This window comes from Lotus japonicus, chromosome 1 (genome assembly GCF_012489685.1).
Source record: "Lotus japonicus ecotype B-129 chromosome 1, LjGifu_v1.2".
NCBI classification, from domain to species: domain Eukaryota; kingdom Viridiplantae; phylum Streptophyta; class Magnoliopsida; order Fabales; family Fabaceae; genus Lotus; species Lotus japonicus.
Genome location: NC_080041.1, coordinates 33,681,444 through 33,704,156, shown reverse-complemented (window position 1 = coordinate 33,704,156; position 22,713 = coordinate 33,681,444). Strand labels below are relative to the sequence as shown.

The window sequence follows — 22,713 nt, the reverse complement described above, 5'->3', positions numbered from 1 at the left end:
AATAAGTTATTATTTATGGATCAAATCTTGGCTGTCGAAGTCCTCCAGCAATCTTGATCTCCTTCTGTATTTCACTGATGTTTTGGTTTCTCCTTTTCCATCCGTTTTCATTCTTCTTGCGCTTTAAATCGCGTTGCACGTTCTCCGTTTTCCTTCGATCGTGTCAGCAGAACCGGAACAGAGCACGAGCGAGGCGAGGTAGAGCACGAACGAGGCGAAGCAGATGAGATTGAAGGCGGATTTCAATCTTCTGGGCTTTGGTTCTTTTCTTTTCGTTTCTTTTCTTTCGTTTTTCTGATCTTTGTGGGTCTCTGATTGTTGTTTTTTTAAGGGGTCTTTGCTTCTTGCAGAAATTGGTGGAATGATATGGTGTTTAGGGTTTCTGCCGCTCCTTCAATCATCAGGAATGTTTTCGTTTTGCTAATTTCAGCTTTCACCCACTACCATTGCATGTTTTGTTCTCTATCATCTGAATCCTTGATCTTTCAACGTTTTAACTTATATTCGATTATCCATCTTTATTGTTTCAGATTAATCTGAACCAGAGCATGTCATTTCCGTCAATCCGTCATCATCGTCCAGGTCTAGCGCTTCAACTCTTTTCTTTCTCTTTATTGTTTCAGGTTTTTTCTTCCCTTTTTGTACTATGTTGTTCTCTTTCAATTAGATTAGTTAATTTCCAAATTAATTATGTCTCTTACAATTCTTTGAAAATCTGAGTATAATTGTTACTACTGTTAAAAAAAGAGTGTATAATTGTTACTTTTCCAGGATACAAATCCAAATACCCTGAGCTTCCTGGTGTGGATTGTATATTAGGCTTCGTAATGTTGCTTCCACCAATCTAATAAATCAGTTTTACATAACAAACAAGCTCAATTCACCACACCACACCCTCAATCAATCCTCCAATATGGAACACAAACTCAAACCATAATTAGTCAAGGATGATTGATTTGTTTAAACCATCATCAAGGGTCAGTGAATAATGGGTTTGGTTTGGCTTAGCAGAACCTGATGTATCAAAATTACTGGGAAATTTTCAAGATTTCCCAGAAAAGTTTATGATCCAAATTCTGTAACTTAACTTTGTTTTGTGTTTTTCACTGATTCAGAAGATGATGTGAAATGGAGGATCATTACCATTTAAGGACACGTTGAGTTGAATCAGGTAGCGTCATTTTCTTATTGCCAATATAATTCATTAACGGCCCATCTCTTTAAACTTTAAGGTTTTTTTAAAAAAAAATGTGTTTAAAGAATTTATGATGAAACCACATTTTTTGACATTGTTAGTTATAGCACTTTTAAAATTGAATGATTGAAGTAAGTTGTAACAACAGGGCAAAAGTGCCATGCTAAGAAACTTTTGTTTATGAAATCATGTGAATTGTAGCATTGATTTGGAAAGCATTGTAGATGTTTCATGTAAAAAGCTGTAGTTGCAGATGTAAATTTAATTGGTGAGGGTCTGAATGAGTGGCAGCGGCGCGAAGGAAGACGGGATGGCTGGATCGAAATGCAACGGGACCAGCGAAATGAGTTTCTGCAGCCCCATTCCATTGAGAGAAGATCCTCAATCAGGTAAGACCTATTTTTCCTCCTCACTAATTTGTATCTTTGCAGTTACATTTTAGCTTTTGCTACAAACTCTCTGTGTGTTTCTCTTCGTACAATGCAACTCATGCTGCATTTCTTCCACAGGTTGAACAATGATGTGTACAGAACTTTGGACACTCATTTTCATTTTGCCATTCAGAACCTCTTCTCCTCTGCCGCTCAGCTAAGCCCACCATCTGATTACGTCGTCAAGGTCTTCCTTCTGATGAGATCGACGATCAATTTCGTTCTTAGTTAAGTGGTTTTTTGTGCACTAGCTTGCTTGGCTTCTTCCCACATCTATGTGTTTCAATCTCTATCTCTGTAAATAGTGTTGCTTTTATTTTTTAACTGTGCAAGTTGGGTACTGAGTGATATCTTTGAAAAGTTTTAAATTTACATTTCTCTCATTACTTTGTGCTTATAGTTTTCCTTTTTCATTTCTCTCATGGTATATAACTAAAAGCCATTTTGTCATTTGGAACTCAAGGATGATTATGACATTGGAGAATGGCCATCATTGGCAAAAGAATGTGCTATATACTGGATTAGTTTATATTTGCCTTCTTGGCTAGGGTAAAATTAAAAGGGATTTGTTGAATATCGAGCTAAGCTACAGGTTGAGTTTCAAAAGAAAGTTTCAGATATAACACTATTATTCTATTTGTTAAATGCAGCTGCTAAACTATCCTTTTATCTGATTCTGACATGATGCATTCACTCATTTCCTTCATGCTTTACCATGAATACGGAGTAACAGAGATTTTGGAGCTTATAATGTCAAGCGACTTGAGCAAGAGATTGAAGCAAAAATCCAGTGCTTGAAAACCGAAGCTGCAATAATATCGAATGATGTGTTAGAGGACAAATGTGTTGTCCTTGAAAGCAAAGTATGATGATATTGACATTGAATGTTATGTTTGGCGTTCGCAAACTCAAACTGTCAATTTTAAAAAAGCTTTTTCCTAAAAGCTATTAAAATAATATTGCTATTATTTCTTCCTTGGCTTTTGTGTGAGTTGGAGTATACTTGAATATATAGGTCCATCATTCTTGGTTAAGAAAATAAATCAATTTTGATCTTGAGATTGTCAACTGAAGAAGAAAGAAGCTTAATGGAAGAAGAGAGCAGGTGCCCTTGAAAGAAAGGTATCGTCATATTGACATGCATGTTTGTTTGGCGTTTCCAAAGCCCCAAATCATGGTTTGAAAAAAGTGTGTTTCCCATAGCTTTTATATTTATCGAAGCATTTCTTCTTGCCTTTGTGACGGTTGGATTATCCTTGAATAGACTATGTTATATTTCCTTCATTCTTGGTTAAGAAAATATATGCCAATTATGTTCTCAGGTGTTGATTGTCGCAAGAGAGAAGCTGAATGGAAGAAGAGAGAATCTGCATTGCATCTTGAAGTTAAGAACCTCACAGAGGTATCCTTTATGAATGGGTTCTGCCTAGGTTAGAGCTGGCTGAGAGAAGAACGGAGCACAGTGCAGGTTGTGCCAAGAAGAAGTCAATGGAAGAGTCATTCACAAGAGGATCATGAAGCTCACTCCTGGAAACATCAAATACAGTACCAAGTCAAGAGCCTAGAGAATGTGCAATTGCATGTGTTTAGTGAAGGGCCTCAAACAGTCCTCTTTGTGACAGGAGAATGTGAAATCAAGCTAGCATTAATTTTAAAGTGATCCATGTTTATTTATCATTAAAAAGTGATATGACATTGGTGAATGTCATATGTTACATTATCACATGCTATTTTTTATCAGGGCTTATTTTGTATGTAATAAGTTATTGCCTCTTACATATATGTAATACCTATCCTTATTTAATAATTATTTGTTCCTAATTACCTATTTTTGTTCACTTAGTGCTTCAATAAATATCTTTTCCCCCCCTTATATAATCATCACATATCATGGAGTTTCTTTGCGGAATAGTTATTGCATAAGGCACTCATTTGCCAACAGAGTCTACTAAATCAACCATTTTTTCCTTTATGCTTTCTTGGAATCTCCTAACTTACAACTTATAAATAGCCTTCTGCAGTTACAGATGCTCGCATAAGACATGGGGCTCGAAAACAACTCATATTACGATAAACTTTTTCAATATATATTGTTGGATGGTAGTTTTTTGTGCCTTATATCTGGTGCTAGATGTATACATACTTTCACTTTTTATTAAACTTTTTAACCTATGGGTATGCCTTTCTTTGTTTTACACGTTCCAGTTTTTCTTTTACGACAAAAATTAAAAGATATTAAGTCTGCTAAAAAAATATTAAAAAAAAATGCAACTGATATAAATTATTGTGCAAATGATTTCATTAAATTAGAACATAGGGAAGTTAGCAAAGTCATGGAATCCCAATGGGATTTTAGTGAAGCTTACAATCTATCTATCTATCTATCTATCTATCTATCTATCTATCTATCTATCTATCTATCTATCTATCTATCTATCTATCTATCTATACTATATATAAAGGGAGAGTTTGTGCAACCTTGGGGGCAAATATGTCATTCAACAATTAATTCTACAAACTGTGAAAGATGAACATGGATATTTTAGTAAAAATGCATTTTATTTTGCATAGATTGAATCTCAGCCGTTCATTCCATATAACCTTAAAGAGAACAATTGATCCAACTTCAAAGTGTCAAATAATGTCAAAAGAACCTTTCAAATTCTACAATCATATTCACATAAAAAAGTAATATCAAATTTAACGTTTTAAATTTAAACATGAATTAATGTGTGGTTTTTAATAACATTGATTTTTCATATTCCATTAGGTTAATCAACAATTCTTTAACAATCATGCATACTTTTTTTAAAAAATATTTTTATTTATTATCTGATTTTTTGAGCGATATACAAATATGTTATTTTGTTACCACATAATTTTTAATTTATTCTAAATTTTTAGAATTTATGTAGTTTTATTTCTCTTTCAGTTTCGCCATTTGTCAAATCAACTATTTATATTTTTTATACATTTCCTAAAAAATATATATTTTTAATTCATCTCTTATGAAATTGATTTAAAAATTTGAGAACACTTTAATGATTTTAATACTTTAAATAATTCTTGATCTTTCAATATTCTAATTGTTTCAACTTTTTTAAATTAATGATTCATGACTTTTTATTATCCAAAACTTCTCCTCCAATTTTAATTGATTCTAAAATGAATATTATTCAATGAATGGAATGTGGAAGAAAATTGTTGGAGCTTTTCATATCCTTCATAGTTGAGTCTTTAGGTATAAATACTCTTCATTTGTTTGATTTGTCTACATCTTTCCATTAACGTCATCTACATTTTTGGGCTCAAGAGTTACCAGTGACTGCAAATCATAACTCTATGCAGGGTTTCTTTGCTGTTATGAAATTGGTGAGCTACTAGCTTATGTTTTAGGTTTCAAGTTTTGTAAATCCTGCACCAAAAATCAATGTAGTTTTTAGATTGTGTACGTGTTTTGTTTTGTTCTTTATTTTTTCCTTAGATTTTTATATAAGGATGTAAGATCACGATTTCCTGAACAATGACTTCATGTTTATCGATTTCATTTTTGCGTGATTTATTTTTTTATTTTTGTGTCAGTATGTTTCCAATATGCATTCTTCATGGTTCAAAAACCAATCCAAGATTTGAAGTCAATATCTTCTTATCTGAGGTCAGTTGTTGCTGTTGATCTACTCTCTAAGGTATAATGTAACCGATGTTAAGTTTCTCATGCCAGATTTGGTGTTAGCCATTAAAAAGTTGTACATCTCAAGGTAGCTAACTACCTAAACTTTATGAAATCTCATCTTATATATAGTTTCTTTATATCATTACTCTTCTTAGCCAACTACCTAATAAAAGTTTATGCTTTTGAAAAAAGTTCACTTAGATCTAACATGAAGGCATTTTTTTTTTGAACAATTATATGACAAAAGAACTTCTAACCTTCAAGTTAGATTTTCATAATAAGTGATTTATTATTTTCAATTTTTTTATTAATGATATTTTCTAGACCAAAAATTGAAGGATATTGGTCCTATTTTCTTTTCAGAGTCAAATTCTTATATATACAAATAAAAATGGAATAAACTGATTGCTTTTGTATTGAAAAATATTTCATTAACATGCTTAGTCTCTATCAGGAAATATTATTCAATAAAACATCCAAAAGTTAAATCTTAAGTACAGGGGAGGAGAAAAACACAGGGAGATTAAAGAAAACACATTAATATACTATAGGGGTTATATATAAGTTAGAAAATATACTTTAAAGATTGAATTTAAATCTCACCTCAAAGTATCTGATGATAACACAAAAATAAAGAATTTAATCCACAGATTTTTGCACTTCTGCGATTCCATTCACATAATATTGATTACACACTAATATGAGTTTATGTTGACAAATTTTTTTTTTTTGATTACACACTAAATAAAATAAGTTAACTTTAGTTATATAATTTCATTGGACATTGTAAATACGTTTTTATTTATAGAATATTTTAAGTATTATTAATATTTAACAATTATAGGTATGATTTTTAACATTATATTTGATATGAATGCCAAAACAAACATTGGAATAACCTTTCACTTTCACCAAACTTTATTTTTAAGATCATAGTTAATATTACTATATTAGTAATTAAATAAAAGTCTATGAGCTTTACCTAAAAAAGGATCATAGTTAATAATAGTTACACGCCAAATAAATATCAGTTACAAATTTAAATAGACACACATAATTAGTTTTAATTTATAGAATAATTAATTAAACAATAATTCATATTAATATTAATCCTTAAAAGTTGGAGGAGATGATTTTAATATTAAATATGATATCGATGAAAGAATAACCTTCTCATTATCTAACGGTTTCAATCCTCTCATTAATGTCATGCTATATCCTTCAATTTACCTTAAAATATATAAAAAGTGTTTATTAGTATTTGGTTCATATGAGTTAGGAAATTCCATAGAGCACATAAAGTTAGTTTTGGTTTATTGAATTATTAGTTAAATAAAAATTAATCTTAATATTAATCCATAAAAGATAAAGATAGTGGGTTTAATATCATATCAATGTAGAAAACAACCTTCTCATTATCCCTTTTCCCTGAAACTATATAAGTATTAAATTAATGGTTTTTAATTTTATTAAAACATTAATTATTTACCTTGAAATTTTTGTAAATGAGTGTATTATTATTTAGCTCATTACTATTTAGTTCATATACTTTAGGGAATTCCATAGGTCACAATTAATATGTTTTGATCTAGAGAATTATTAAGCAGTTAATAATTAATATTAATATTAGAATATAAAAATTAAAGGTGGTGGTTTTAATACTAAATATGATATCACTCTAAAAAATAAATTTTCCACTAACCGGCCCTACAACTATATAAATTAGCAGCAACGCTCATTCAAAATGTGCACTTCATATAGTCTGCGTTAACATATTTGCAATGAATTAAGGCTCGAACTTTTAGTCATTTTGCAAGTGCATATACCCAGAGGCTAGATACTGATTTTTTAGCTTAGAATGTCTAAATGTGCTATAACTTGCTCTTTAATTTTGTAATGATTTCCTATTGATTCCATCCTACTTAATATTGGACAGTTTCCATGGTTTACAAATAGGTTTATTTTCATGTTTTTTTCACGATAAAACAAAACTTCCAAATTTATGATTTTTTATATCTAAATTTAATTTAAAGCTTTTAATTCATAATTTCTTTTGATAAATGTAACAAAATTAACACAGATTTTGACAAATTATAGGCTATAAAAAAGTTAATATTATCTAAGGTTATTGCTAAATTTTACAAAGGGACTCATTCATTTCAAAGAATAAGAAAAGTATATAAATTTATATATGACACATTCAAGGACGTGTGCTATAATGAGTTTACTTGAAGATGATAAAGAATACATTGATGAAGTAACAGAAACTTTGCATTGCGGCACAACAAACAATCTTATAAAACTTTTTGCTACATTACTATTATCATATCTGCTTTTAAGGGCATAATTTGTATGGAAAGAAACCTGAGAGTATTTAAGTGATGATATTTTACATATAGACGAAGACTTATTACGCAACGTAGTGGTAAGTACATATTTAATCCAAGCTCATACAAAAAAAGTCAGGACAAAAACCAAAAAAAAAATGTACGGCTTCTACAAAATAAAAACAAATACATTCATCACTTGAAAAAGAATACAAATTTATGTTTAATAATATCTAAAATTAATTTTATTCTTTTAACTCATAATAAATTTTCTATCAATAAACATAAAAAAAAACACAAATTTAAAAAGAAAAAATATACACGATAAACACAAATGAATAACCCCCGTGCATCGCACGGGTAAAAGTACTAGTTAATCATAAAAAAGTTATGAATTATGTGTTTTTTTTTTGGTACATATGAATTATGTGTTAAAACAATGGATATAATTTTTTTAAAAAAATATGTATGTCAAAGTTAAGAAAAAACAAAATATTTACCGATAGATATATTTTTTTATATAGAGGGAATTGGAATGATATGAGAGTGACACGTGACAAAATCTTCTAGAAAAAAATCTTCATTTAAGGTACTAAATAAATATAGATAAAAACTATCAAAATCTAGCAAATCACAATAAAAACTCATAAAATCGTGAATTAATTAAAAATCCGAAAATTCAATAAAAATACCATAAAAATTAATTAATGCTCTAAAAAAATCAAAAATAAATTAAGATTAAATCAAGAAATAAACAACCTAAATCATAATCAAATCTAAAATTTAAAAATAGTTTTTTTTATGAGAATTAACCTGAGAATGACACGTGGAATTTTTTTAATGAGAATTAACGTGAGAACGACACGTCACCAAGAGTTAACGTGAGAATGACACGTCACTAAATCAGCCTGAGGAAGTTCTTCTTTTCTAATATACTAGTGGAATTACCCGTGCAAAGCACGGGTGACTTTTGTTATATTCCAGTTTTTAGTTTCTTTTGAAATAATCAATTATTTTTGCAATTTTTTTTAAAGTGAAAAACAATCTTGCATTTGTAAATAAACATAAATTAAATTATTTTTAAAAAAATTCACTTTAAAATGATTGCATGAGTAATTACACCCTTATGCTCATGATTTCGTTACTATTTACCGTTGTCCTCTCCAAATTCATTCAATCAGTATCACGTACTCTTTTTAGGGTATCAGTGGAATTATCTTCAATATTAGTCTGTGGTTTGGAATTCCTGAACATCGCACATCGTTTAAAAACTCAGAGGTGAACCATTCTGCATCACGCTCAGAATCTTCATCTGATCTACATGGAGTATCATAGCTCAAATACTCTCTCTCAACACCAGGAAGCTTTGACAACATAAAGTTGTTGACTTGTTCGACACTCTCGATGATCGAGGTGAGAATTGCTCTTTCTTGGAAGTATGAATCACTTTTCAAGTTCACCACTTAGTTCGAATAAGTAAAATTAACCAATTCAATAAGAGGATCAAGACCTTGTCCAATCAACAAATCTGACGGTATCTCAATTGTGGTTTCAGCCTTGTCGATAGTGTTAATTGTTCTGTTGCCCACCTTAAGAATCCATTCCGCAAATTCTCTTATTTCTACAGCAGGCGTTGAGGATGAAACATTCTGTAATCTCATGTTTTCGTCGCACCGCAGCAGACTAAGTTTTACTCGTTCCTCCAAAACCATAAAAGAAAAAAGAAGTCTCCCTTATTAGACATAACTGCATCCAACACCTGCATATATACACCCTTTTGTTCTATAGTAAGTGAGCCAACCAACTCTACATGAATTTTTTTCATCTCTTTCTTATTGTAATTGAGCTCGCTTGCAACAAAGTTATTTTCAAAATTTATAATTTCAGAAATAGTAGGATATGGCAAACATGAAAAATCTTTAAGAGATATAGCATTGCATTGTAGCTCCTTTTCGATTTCAATTAGGCACATATTCATCAGCTTATTGTCGTCGATTTGGAGATCTACATCATGCATCAAATAAAAAATTATTTTCCGATGGAGCAAATAAACAATTAATAGCATGGAAAATTAAATTAATTAAAATAAGATTAAGATTAAATTGTGAACAGTCTTATATCTCAACTACGTTTAGCCTGGAACAATTACATAAGCTAATTTAAAGACACTCCATATGCATATTTCTAACATTCTTTAATTGAATATAATACGTAATAGTGTAATGAAATTTTTTTTTTATTAGTAGTTTGATGCTACTACTTTACTTGCATATAATAATAAAATATGTAAGAGATATATATTGATTAGTCTAAGTGAAGTTTGTCTTTTAAGGGTTGAGGGCTGAAATACATAGGGAGTTTAGTATCTTTTATAGTAAATTAAGTAACAATTTTTTGGCTAAGGGTAGCGACTGGCCCTATTACCACAACGTGATTCCACCCCTTAATACAATCATAACTTTTTTTTTTTGAAAATGGATGATAACTTTGAATAAAAATGGATTCTACCTCTTGTTCATTTGAAGTCATGTACAAAAGTAGCAAATAAAAAAGTAGCAAACTTTGAATATACACACGTTCAAAAAAAAAAAAAGAGATTATACACATAGATAACTTAGATCAGTAAATATCAATCTCCAGATTAAAAATTAAAATCATCATAAAAACAAAGTAGCAAATAAAGTTACATGTTACAAATGAAAAGAGATTAAATTAAATGTTAACGTTTCATTATATCATTCTCCTTTACCATCGTCCACACAAAATTGTGTGCATCCTCATACCAAATCTTTCTATTGCCTTTGAGATCTATGGGGTAGGTACACAATAGAAGATCTTATTCTCATAAGGGAAAACACAATTGTCTAAAGGATACTTTAGAAGGATAATCAGTAGCAACCCATCGATCAGCTACCTTATTATCAACCTATACATTTTTATTTCCTTTTTTTGTTAAAGAACTTGCTGGTAAGTGGTTAGTCTCTTTATTAACTGTCATGCAACGATAAAAAATCCGGTGTGAACCTATCATGCCATAAACCCTTCTATATTTATAGAGGTGAAAATCTTTTTTTAGCACAACAATCATCTCTCACTCCTTTAGTAAAAGCAAACTAACTATATCTTTTAGCATTATAATAAGGTTTAAATACTATGGAGGTCTCTAAAATTGTATGCCGTACGAAAATAAGTCCCTGAAATTTTTTTTTCCGATTCCGAATTCCTGAAATTATTTTTTTAATCAGAATAAGTCCCTACTCGTGTTTCCAGCATATGTGGCTCAATTTTTGCTGAGTCATTTATTTCACGTGGCTTTTCTATTTTTTTAAATACACATATATTAAAAAAATAAAATTAAGCATTTAAATTTAAAATTAAAATGTTATTAACCTAATTAACCCTAAATCTAATTAACCCTAAATCCCTAAAATGATTTTATTTTTAAATTTAAATGTTTAAATTAAATTTAAATGTTTAAATTTAAAATTAAAATCTTATTAACCTAATTAACCCTAAATCCCTAAATCTAATTAATCCTAAAAAGATTTTAAATTAAAATTGAAATATTTAATTTTATTTTTTTAATCCATATGTATTTAAAAAAAATAGAAAAGCCACGTGGAATAAATGACTCAGCAAAAATTGTGCCACATATGCTGGAAACACGAGTAGAGACTTATTTTGATTAAAAAAATTTCCAGGGATTCGGAATCGGAAAAAAAAATTTCAGGGACTTATTTTCGTACGGGAGACAATTTCAGAGAACAACTACAATGTATATCATTTCTTATGACATCCATGTTAGTGATTTCATTCTCTTCTTAATGGTACCTCCGTTCCTTTTATATTACAGAAGCGTTCATATTTAAAATTGTTTATAGATTGAATCTCTATCAGTTATATTAGAATCCAATGAAGTAAAAAGAAAAGTCCTGAAGGGAAGCCAAGAATAGAGATCCATAAGTATTCTAAACCAGATCAGCATCCTTTGTAAGCCTCTCAAATTCCTCTATCACTTTGTCCATGTCAAGATCATCCACTTTATCCAACATCTTCTTCACAGTCATTCAGCTGCTGTCGAAAAGATAAAAAGGACAGGCCAAACAAAGGGTGAGTATAACGGGAATTAATTTGAACTTCTTAGTTTATTGGTTGAGAAATTGAACTGTTTTTGCATCTGATTCTTTGTGTTACAGTAGTAAATATTTTGTTGCTAAGAAGTATTCACATGGAGCACATACCTATATTAGAATTACCCATATTGGAACTATAGAGTAAAATAAACTACCCCACAGTGATTTTTGCAAGCTTAGGATAAGTATGAAGTAAAAAGAAAAGAGATGTTTAACTTTACTTGATTTATGGGAATAAGATTCAATTCTTCTTCTGCTATACCATTCCAGATATAACTATTCTCTCCTTTCCAATTGTTGAAGCACTTGATATTGGTCTCCTTATATTTATCTTCTTAAGTTGCATGATGATTTTTTTTTATCTATACCTGATAAAGAGATAAAAAGGAATCAACATTTAAATCCTAGACATCCAAAGTCATAGAAGCAAGATTTTGGAGAAGTCACTACACTCTCACAACGATATAATTTTGAATTTTCAATCATCCATTTCATAACAAAGCATCAAGAGAAAACAAAATTAACAAATAACCAATAGTTTACTGCAGCACATGCAAAAGGGAGAATGAGATAGCATAATCCCTTACAATGGCTATACAATATTCCCTTTCTCAGAATAATGAATCAGAATCACCAAGTAGAACCTGCACAAAGAATCACACAATACCCACCTTGGTCTTTAGCAACCAACAAATCAGTTTGAGATCTCACTTTATCCTCTAATTCAGTTGTATCTCGTTGCCTATCTTGGAGCTTAGTCACTATTAGTTCAAGTAAAGTAATGCTAATGCTATCTTTAAGCAGTACACTTCCACAAAACCAAGAAAAAAGTACATTTTGTGCAGGTCACATGTCTGCAGAAGACAAAATTTTAGCTATGAGAGCATTCAATCATTAATAATTTGTGTGATCAACATTCTACATCTAGTAGGGATCTATTAAGTGTTTACTCCATTAAGAAAATTATTGATTTATACTTGGAGCAGAAGGTTGTAAATCTATTAATCTATTAATGCAGTAAGCAAAATTCATTGTAAAACTCATGCACAAGGATTCTATTCTTGCAAAAGATGCAAAAAAAAAAATGCAGAATCAAATTTTCAAGTTCCAAGAGGCAACAATACTTATAATCCTTTGTATCAGAAATCAAGTATTATTGAGACTCACATCATAATTAATCAATATTTGGCTGCAGAACAGAGTTTATTAGGTATAATGAAGAATCAAACATACAAATAAGAAGTAGCTTCCAACAAATACATTAATCAAATAATGCCATCTAAATTAAGTTTTCTCTTACCCAGTAGAACTGAAGAGGAAAGTTGCTTCATGACAGCAGTAGAATTCTCTCAGAAAGATCCTTATGGAAAAGGAGTGGCTTTGATGGATTTGACTTCTGGATTTCTAGAGGTATTTTATCTTTTGAACAAAAAGAACTGCGTCTTGATCACTTCCACTTCATCAAAATTTACCTCTTTTCCTGATTACATCAATCAAAGTGTGAGAGTGAATGGGACTAAAACTTATAAAGTAAATAAAAGAAGCTGCGCGCTAAAAATACAAATATGAAATCTTGGCAAATGTTTTGATTTAACTTATCATCACGTTTAGGACGGTGATTAACTTATCATCTCCAACTAAAAATTCATGATTCATACCATCCTAAACTTGCATTCAGAATAACAGTTGCAGAATTTGAAAGGATTGCTGTTCTATCCTAAGAACATTGAATGGGGGTAGAGTACCTAAAGTGTGAGGAAAGTGATATGAGTGTTTGAGAGAGAGAAGTTCTAACCGCTAGAGAGAGAGAATAACTGAATTTCAATCTGAATATTTCTCAAATGAGCCAAGAGTCCCTTACAATTGGTTACCGTCCCCTATTTATAGGTGTGGAGTTGGGCTTGGCACTGCTAATGTATCTTAATGGGCCAGTTGGGCCTCGGGGAGAGAGGCCCAAGTCCCTGGCGCGCTCCCCGCCTAAGGCCAAATGCCCCTGGGCGAGGGACCTTGGGGTCTTGCCCAGTCCACAAGACACCGAGCTCGAAGCATGAGAGCTAAGTGTGTCTTTAAGCAGAAAAAACTCAAGGCCAAAACCATAAGAAACTAACCAATGCTAAAACCTAAAGCGTTTAGCAAAATGAGCAACAGTAGCCAACATGGCCTGGTGAGTAAAGCTTTTAAAATCTATATTTTAGACTTCTTGTTGTGTTCCCCCTTTCCCGGGCGAGCAGAGTCCACAAGCAGTATTGTGTCAATGACATTTGGTCCGCTCGCCCCATCACTGCTACGCACGTGCTTTGAATCGTGACACTTTTGACATGTGTCGAGTCTTCGCCACGCGTCGCGCCTTGAAGTAGCGCTAAGGTCAGCAAATCCCCCAAATCCCAACTACTGCCTTTGAGATGTCTCTTCGAATCTTTGCGAAGCCTAACAACCTGAATTTAAACCAATAGGCTTCAACTATGGTAACTTTTCATTTAATGCGTCCTTCCCACTCCCCAAAATCCCGCAACTGCCATCATATCATTTCCTGACGTCATGGGGCACGATTCCCCACTTTTCCTCCATGTCTCACAACAACTTCCCTTAGCTTCTCCTCACACGTTTCCTTCCAAACGTCATTCCTCGCTTAAAAAGGTGTTGATCTTTTGTTTCCCGCTCCTTGCGCGAACTCTCTCCATAGTTCATTGCTGTGGCTTTTGCGACTTTCTGCTCATCATCCCTTTTTCGGCTAACCCTCGCACATCAGAATAACCTTCACCCCTCGTACCCTTTTCATAATGACACCAAAACGTCAGACCAAAAATCCTAAGCGCAAAGTTACTATCGCCACTCCCCTGCGATGCGTTCCTCCCGTCGTCTCGCCCCCTCCGGGAGGGGCTCCCCTCAAAGAAGAAGAAATCATTGGCTTCCGGACGAAGACCTGGGAATCGCTGAAAACTCCCGCCATAAGGGCTTTGCCCGCCGGAACGATGCCTAACCAACGATCCAGCATAGAGAAGGAGTCATCCATTTGGGAAATTTCTTCAGAATCTGGCGGGTTTTGCCACGAAAAACCCCTTGACAATCTTATGTACTACGGTGTCTGCACAACCTCTGAACGCCCTTGGATCCGTCCTCAAGACAACTACGTGGGTGCTGACCATTTCTTCTACGCGTACGGGTATATGTTCACGAGCTTGGGCATCAAATTTCCTTTTTCCCTCTTCATTTGCTCCGTGCTCCATAGCATCAATGTTGCCCCTAGTCAACTTCATCCCAACAGTTGGGCTTTTTTGCGATGTTTCGAGATCCTTTGCGATGCAATTCAGCAAGATCCTGAACCTTCCCACTTCTTTTATTTCTACCGTGTGTCTGCTCCACCGTCGCCACCACGCAGCTGGGTTTCCCTGGAAGCCAGAGAGGGTCGCCAACGCTTTAACCCTCTCTGGCCCACCATTACCGTTGGCTTGGCTCGGAAGTTCTTCAGGTTCGTAGTGTCCCCCGAGTATCCCGAGGTTTTCACCCACAGGGATGGCACTGCCTGATTTCCCCTCTACTGGACCTAGGAAGTGTGCCAAGTAATCGACCCGCCCGGGGACTCCCTGACCCCTGAAGACAAAGCTGTCATCGATTTCCTGGCCAGACTTCCGGTTTTAGACTGCGCCCGTGTGATTGGTAAATCCTTCTTCCTTATTTATTTCGTGTTTTTCATTTCCTGCTAGCTTATCCTTGCCCTCTTTTTGAAAAGCTAATTGCTTGTTAATCACACGAATATGATTTTGGTCCATTAGGTTTTTTTTTTTTACTATTTAAAAAAAATGTAATCACATGGATATGTTTTGGTCATATCCGTTGTATTTTTTTCTGTTTTTTTTTTTTTAAAGTGTAATCACACGGATATGTTTTTAGAATGCATTTATAGTTTTTTACATAAGACTTTATGGATATGTTTTTTTTTTACTAAATTGTTTTAAAAAAAGTGAGATCACACGAATATGTTTTTTCTAAAAAATATATTGATTGGTTTTTAAAATTTATGCTTTGGTGTAACCAAATTTTTTTTTTATGCTTTGGTCAAATACATTGTATTTTTTACTAATTTTTTTAAAAAAACATGTAATCCAAAGTGTGATCACAGGGATATGTTTTTTTAAAATATATTGATTGGTTATTATAAAATATAATATTGAAGAACTCCATGTTCAAAAAATTAAGAACCAAATTGAAATTGAATATGTATTCAAAGTTAAGAAAAAATAAAATATTTACGGATGGATGGGGGTGTACACATATTTTATTTTAATGCAGATTTAATATTGAAAATGTATTAAAAGTTAAGAAAAAATAAAATCTTACAGATTTAATATTGAATATGTATTCCCTTTCAAAAAAAAATATTGAATATGTATTCAAAGTTACTAAACAAATTTGTTATATGCTGTGATTGATTGAAAAACAAAATTTGTTTTTTTTATGAGGATTTAATATTGAAAAACAAAATTTGTATATTTTTTATTGAGATGATATGGGGGTGACACGTGGCAAAACCTTCTAGAAAAAAACCTTCCTTTAGTATATTATATAGATAGATATTGATTTGGGGAATTTCTGTCATTTCCCGTTATTTCCACCATAACCGAACCGCAATGCCACACATTGTTTTTGGTGGTATGTCGAAAACCCGCCATAGAAAAACGGCATGGCCGATATTTAACAACAGTGATTAATCCTTAAGTAGAAATTCAGGAGGAAATATTTGTCATATGTTAAATATATGCTCTAGTTTTTAGGAGATAGTAGGTAACTGATCAATTATGCAAATCATGGGAATAGTGGCTCTTATTTAGTAGGTGTTTAGTTATGTTTTTTTTAAATACCTGTTGTAGTGTTGAGTGAATGATAAGTTTCAGTTTCAAATCTTCTAATATTATTCTTTTGTTTATGTTTTACACGTTCAAACAGTGGTATCAAGAGCCAAAGTGAGAGAGACAAAATACGTAAAAGAGAGGAAAAGAGCTTTTCCTCATTTTTTCTACAGAAGTCTTCCATTACAACTACAATTCCTCGATTTTGGTGGTCACTATGACCACTGGAGCATGCCGATGGAAAATGTTTTAAGATTTAAGGAGTATTGGCAAGTAGTTGAAATGGTGTAGCAACACCAGAAGAAGGCGTACAACTTACTGCAACACAGCATAGAGAGCTTGATGCGATGAAGTTGAAAGACTTGAGAGCAAAAAATTACTTTTTCAAGCCATTGATCGCTCTATCCTGGAAACCATTATTTGCAAATAAACTTCCAAGGATATTTGGGGTTCAATGAAGAACAAATACGAAGGCTCCACAAAAGTCAAACGTGCTCAACTTCAAGCTTTAAGAAGGGACTTTGAAACTCTACAAATAAAGGAAGGTGAGTCAGTTACTAGCTATTGTTCAAGGGTCATGAGAATTGCAAACAACATGCGAGTTCATGGAGAAAGTATGGGATACACCCTTATCGTTGAAAAAATTATACGCTCACTCGCACCAAAACTTGACTATGTGGTGTGCTCAATTGAAGAATCCAGTGACACTGATGAACTCTCCCTTGATGAGCATCAAAGCTCATTGCTGGTTCATGAACAAAACAAAAAAACAGAAGTTCAACAACGGAGGAGCAAGCATTGAAGGCCTCTTCCAATACTAATACTCATTCCTCAAATTTTAGAGAAAGGGAAAGAGGTAGGGGTAGAGGAAGAGGAGAACATGAAAACAGAGATGTTGACAAGAATCCAAGGGCAAATATTACAAGCAAAGGCAGAGGGACAAATCCAAGCTAGAGTGCTTTAGATGTCACAAATTTGGCCACTATGCTTCTGAATGCTACTCTAGGCTGCCTAACGACAAAGAAAAGGGAGAAAGTTTAAACTTTATTGAAAATAAGGAAGCAGTGTTGATGGCCACTCTAGCGGAAGAAACTGGGTCAGATATTTGGTATTTGGATACAGGTTGCAGTAACCACATGAGTGGAAGTAAGTCTTCTTTTTCTTATTTAAATGAAGATTTTCATTCTACTATGAGTTTTGGTGACTCCTCTTCTATAGAAGCAATGGAAAAAGGTGATATCAAGATAAAAACCAAGAATGTTTTTGTGGAAACAATATCAAATGTGATGCATGCTACTGCTTTAAAAAGTAATTTATTGAGTGCTGGTCCATTACAAGAGAAGGGTTATGTTATCACCATTCAGAAGGGAGCTTGTGAAATTTATGATCCTATTAGAGGTGCCATATCAACTGTCCAAATGAGTTCAAACAGATTGTTTCCATTGTAGATTGAAAGTATTCAGACTTGCTTTATGGCTGATAAGGCAGATCCATCATGGTTGTAGCATTTTCGCTATGGCCACTTAAGCTTTAGCGGATTTAAGACCCTAAAACAGAAAAATATGGTGACATTCCTTCCTCAAATTACCATTCCTTCCCAAGTTCGTGAAGAATGTGTTGTTGTCAAACAACATGGATCCTAATTTCCCAAAGAAAAGTCTTAGAGAGCAAAGGGTGTCTTGGAGCTACTGCATTTCGATATTTGTGGTCCAATAAATCCATCTTCTAATTTAGGTAAAAGATACTTAATTTGCTTCATTGATGACTTTTCAAGAAACACTTGGGGTTATTTTTTACCGCAAAAGTCAAAAGCTTTCTCTGCATTTAAAAACCTCAATGCCCGTGTTGAAAATGAAGCAGGAAAGTCCATTAAGACTCTTCGTACAGATCGTGGTGGTGAATATTGTTCCAAAGAATTTGAAGATTTTTGTGGAGAACATGGTATTCGAAGAGAGCTTACAACTGCATATACACCACAACAAAATGTGTGTTGGAGAGGAAAAACATAACCGTTTTCAACATGGTGAGAAGCTTGTTAGCAAGAGAAAATGTCCCAAAGTGATTTTGGCCGGAAGCAGTAAATTGGAGCATTCATGTTTTGAATAGAAGTCCAACCTTCTATGTTCAAAATATTACGCCAGAAGAAGCTTGGAATGGGAGAAGACCGACATGAGATCATTTCAGAATCTTTGGATGCATAGCATATGCTCATGTACCAGATGTTAAAAGAATGAAACTGGATAACAAGGCTGAAAAATGTGTCTCCCTTTGTGTAAGTGATGTCTCAAAAGCGTATAAATTATTTAATCCATTAACGGAGAAGATTGTGACCAGCAGGGACGTTGTTTTTTTATGAAGAAAACACTTGGGGTTGGGATAGGAAGCAACCTAGTCAAGTCATTTATGATAATGATGCTGAACATGAGCAAATATTAGCACCTTGTGTGCCCAAAAATTCCTCAAATTCAACTACTACAGTTGCTGCAACTTGACCTACAATCACTAGCATCAATGAAAAAGAACCTCAATCTCATCCCCTTGTTAGAAAAAGGTCAGCGTGGATGGAAGATTATGATGTATCTGGAACTCAGAATCCAATTACTCATTTTTCTTTGTTTGTTGATTATGACACTACATCTTTTGAGAATGTTGTCAAAGAAGAAAAATGGTGCAAAGCCATGAATGATGAGATTGATGCTTTTGAAAGGAACGACACATGGGAGTTGTGTGATCTTCCAAGTGAACACAAAACTATTGGTGTGAAATGGGTCTTCAAAACCAAGTTTAATGAGAAAGGTGAAGTTGACAAGTACAAGGCTCGTTTGATCGCCAAGAGATACAAGCAAAAATATGGGATCGATTACACATAAGTGTTCTCCCCGGTTGCTAGAACTGACACAATTAGATTGGTGGTTGCGTTGGTACCACAAAAATCTTGGCAAATTTCTTAGGTGGATGTCAAATCATCATTCTTGCGTGGATACTTGGAAGGACAAGTATATGTTGGTCACCCCTTGGTTATGTAAAGATTGGAAGTGAGCAAAATTTTACAAAATTGAAGAAAGCTCTTTATGGACTAAAACAAGCCCCTCGGGCTTGGCATAGTCGGATTGAATCCTATTTTATTAAATATGGTTTTTCAAAATACCCTTATGAGCATACTCTTTTCATGAAAACAAGGGATGAAGGGAAAATTCAAATTGTTTCCTTATATGTTGATGACCTTTTATTTACTAGAAATTATGATGCCATGTTTAAAAAATTTAAGAATTCTATGATGGATGAATTTGAAATGTCCGATCTTAGTATGATGCATTATTTTCTTGGCATAGAAGTGGTACAATCCAACGCTAGTATTTTTATCATATGGGAGAGATCTTGGACATATTTGAAATGCATAATCGTAATTCTGAAGAAACTCCAGCAGTATTTGATTGCATGTTGCACAAAGATCATGAAGGAAAAAAGGTTGACAACACATTTTGTAAAGCTTTCGAACACACATGTATTTAAAAGTTGAGTTAAAGAACGAAATTTTCTTATGGTGTGTTTCCTCCCTGGTGGCTCTAATCTTAGCAATCTTAGAAATGGCCTTGAGGACATCCTCCTTAACATTCCTGTCATATTTCTCAGGTCTATTTCGCTTTTTCTCAAACTCAAATGTTAAATCCTAAAGCAAAATATACAAGTTATGAAGTTTGAACAAATCCAGACAAACATATATCTATAACCAAGATGCCTATTACCTTTGTCATATCCTTTCCATGTACTCGCCTATATGCCTTGGTCCATTTTACTTCACGAGGATTCCTCTTCATTTTAAAGCTCTTGTGGCATTTGGATCTACAAAAGTGGAAAATCTGCATAAAACAAATTGTCAGGAATGTTAGCCACTAGGCATGTTTTAAAAGGCATTTAATATCGTATGATCCAACAAACCAATCAGTTACGTAATTAATAATTCTCTAGTAGCATTCAAAGAAATGGAATTTATTAATTTCATATTCATTTTTTGATAAAACTTGAATTTCACTAGATGAGGTGAAGATGATCAAAGAGTAAGAAAGATATGTAGCAAAATTCATTTTACCTTTGCAACATCATGGACAAACTGGATTCCATGTCCCATGTATACGGTAATGATCCAAAATTAAAGCAACACCTCAGTAGATGAAAATAAGCAGAGTGAGTTTGGGGTATATAAGCAGAGTTCAACCATGATACTTAGAATTGGAATACAACAAAGATTTCTGAAAACAGTTAAATAATGCAACTCCTTATACAAGAAGATAAGAGCATTGAGTTACCACAATAAATTCATGTGGTAGCATAGTCTTAATATCATCAACAAATAAAAGTGTTAATAATTACATATCAAAATTTTAGATTATCAATTTGCACATTCAATCAAATTTGGAATCCATTCAAGAGTTGTGGCCTCATATTGCTAGCCACATTCCGTTGGAACTACATCAATAGACAAAAAATGTGATACATCAGCAACCACAACAGCGGAAATAAGTGTGTTGCATAACACACTTGCCTTCTCATCCAAGCTTCTTCGCAAGTCATTGTGCTCCCCACGTAACAAACTTGTTGCAATTTTCATCCGCACAAGTTCTTCTTTTGGCTATGTGATAATACATATAGAATTGAATTAGGAACCACAAAATATAACTTAAATCTAATAAAAAACAGTTTAAAGAAGTCTCATGTTTCCAAGGAAAGGTCTTACTATTCCAAACCTGCTGGGATTAAATGTAATCTCCATTTCAAGTCAACTAAGTAACCACAAAGCTGAATCCTCACTGCTTCCAGTGTTTGGTATACCCCTTGGTTCCTTCCATTGCCATGAGTGGAAGTCAACTTTTTTCTGCAAAAATCGGTCTCATGTTTGTTTGATGTGGACATCATCCCAACCCTTGTATCACACTATTAAAAAAATAAAGAGTACCTCGTAAGCAAGTATTCAATAAGCATAGAATAACATTGGAAATTCACAGCACACAAAGGGAAAACTAAGTACCAAAGTCTTCATGGTTGCAGTACGGACATGTATGTCTTTAACATTGAGGTGTGAGCCACAATGACTCAACTCTTGCGAGACCATGTATTACTCAACTCTTGCGACCATAAATAACTCATTGGCTAGCCTCTGATCTTATTGATTGTGGGAATACATGATTAACACCAAAAAAGATTTGTAAATATTTTAAGATCTTGTTATATCTTTTGGCAAGTTGTTTTTTGTTTCTATGGTCGAGGTTTTGGGCAGTTGCTAAGTTGTAAAATATTAGTCCATAGAAGTTGGGCTTAACCCATGTATAAGTTGTGTTTAGCCTAGTTTTAGCATTTTCATTCGTAGCAAAAAAGGAGCAAATTTCGGCTTGAAAATTATTATATTGGGTTACAATGTTTTTAATTAGGTTAATATATTCGAGTTAAATAGTTGAATGAGTATTTCGCAACTCAACCCGTTGAAACTGATAAAAACAAAGAGTTTCGATTTAGGGTTTTACTTCTTCTCCTTCTTTTCCTTCGGCCTATAACAGTGGAGTCACGGTAGCAGCCATGTAAGTTACACCTTTCAAACCATGATATTTTGATTGCAATGAGTTCAATTTTTTTCATTTTGGTGAGGGAGGTCTGTGGGAATACATGATTAACACTGGAAAAAAATTTGTAAATATTTTATTTTGAAAAGAACTTGTTATATCTTTTGGGAAGTTGTTGTTTTTTTTCTATGGACGAGCTTATGGGCAGTTGCTAAGTTGTAAAATATTGATCCATAGAATTTGGGCGTAGCCCATCTATTAGTTGTGTTAAGCCTAGTTCTAACATTTTCATTCATAGCAAAAAAATGATAGCACATTTGGGCTTGAAAGTTATTATATTGGGTTATGGTGTTTTCAGTTCAATTAATATATTCTTGTTAAATAGTTGAATGGGTAACCCGCAACTTAACCCGTTAAAACTTATAAAAGCAAAAGAGTTTCGATTTATGGTTTTACTTCTTCTTCTTCTTCTTCTTCTTCTTCTTCTTCTTCTTCTTCTTCTTCTTCTTCTTCTTCGGCCTATAACAGTGGAGACACGACAACATCCATGTA

At 33.1% G+C, this 22,713-nt stretch overlaps 1 protein-coding gene and 1 long non-coding RNA gene across 3 annotated transcripts; one reads left to right on the top strand and one right to left on the bottom strand.

Annotated features, from left to right (window-relative positions):
- Window positions 1-524: 524 nt before the first annotated feature.
- LOC130734471 (uncharacterized) lies at window positions 525-3,450 on the top strand. 2 transcript variants are annotated; one of them, XR_009017958.1, is made up of 6 exons: window positions 525-582; window positions 1,116-1,171; window positions 1,449-1,584; window positions 1,760-2,489; window positions 2,642-2,748; window positions 2,949-3,450. It is a non-coding gene; the product is annotated as an uncharacterized LOC130734471 (long non-coding RNA). The 2 variants fall into 2 exon arrangements; XR_009017957.1 differs by having other exon boundaries at window positions 1,705-2,489.
- A 16,203-nt stretch (window positions 3,451-19,653) lies between these two features.
- On the bottom strand, window positions 19,654-21,716 carry LOC130733550 (probable ribosome biogenesis protein RLP24). The gene is made up of 6 exons (XM_057585776.1): window positions 21,633-21,716; window positions 21,150-21,236; window positions 20,697-20,750; window positions 20,353-20,466; window positions 20,137-20,276; window positions 19,654-19,723 (listed from the first exon to the last, which is right to left on the bottom strand). The coding sequence occupies exons 1-6, from the start codon at window positions 21,714-21,716 to the stop codon at window positions 19,654-19,656; spliced, it is 549 nt and encodes a 182-aa protein (XP_057441759.1).
- Between the last annotated feature and the right edge of the window lie 997 nt (window positions 21,717-22,713).

Bases quoted from the DNA above. Each gene is read 5' to 3' on its own strand.
- LOC130733550 (XM_057585776.1), bottom strand. From the start codon at position 21,716: ATGGTCTCGCAAGAGTTGAGTCATTGTGGCTCACACCTCAATGTTAAA. The intron at 20,467-20,696 runs GTAAAATGAATT...TGTTTTATGCAG, and splicing joins TTGTCCATGATGTTGCAAAG to ATTTTCCACTTTTGTAGATC. The intron at 20,277-20,352 runs GTAATAGGCATC...ATTTTGCTTTAG, and splicing joins ATGGAAAGGATATGACAAAG to GATTTAACATTTGAGTTTGA.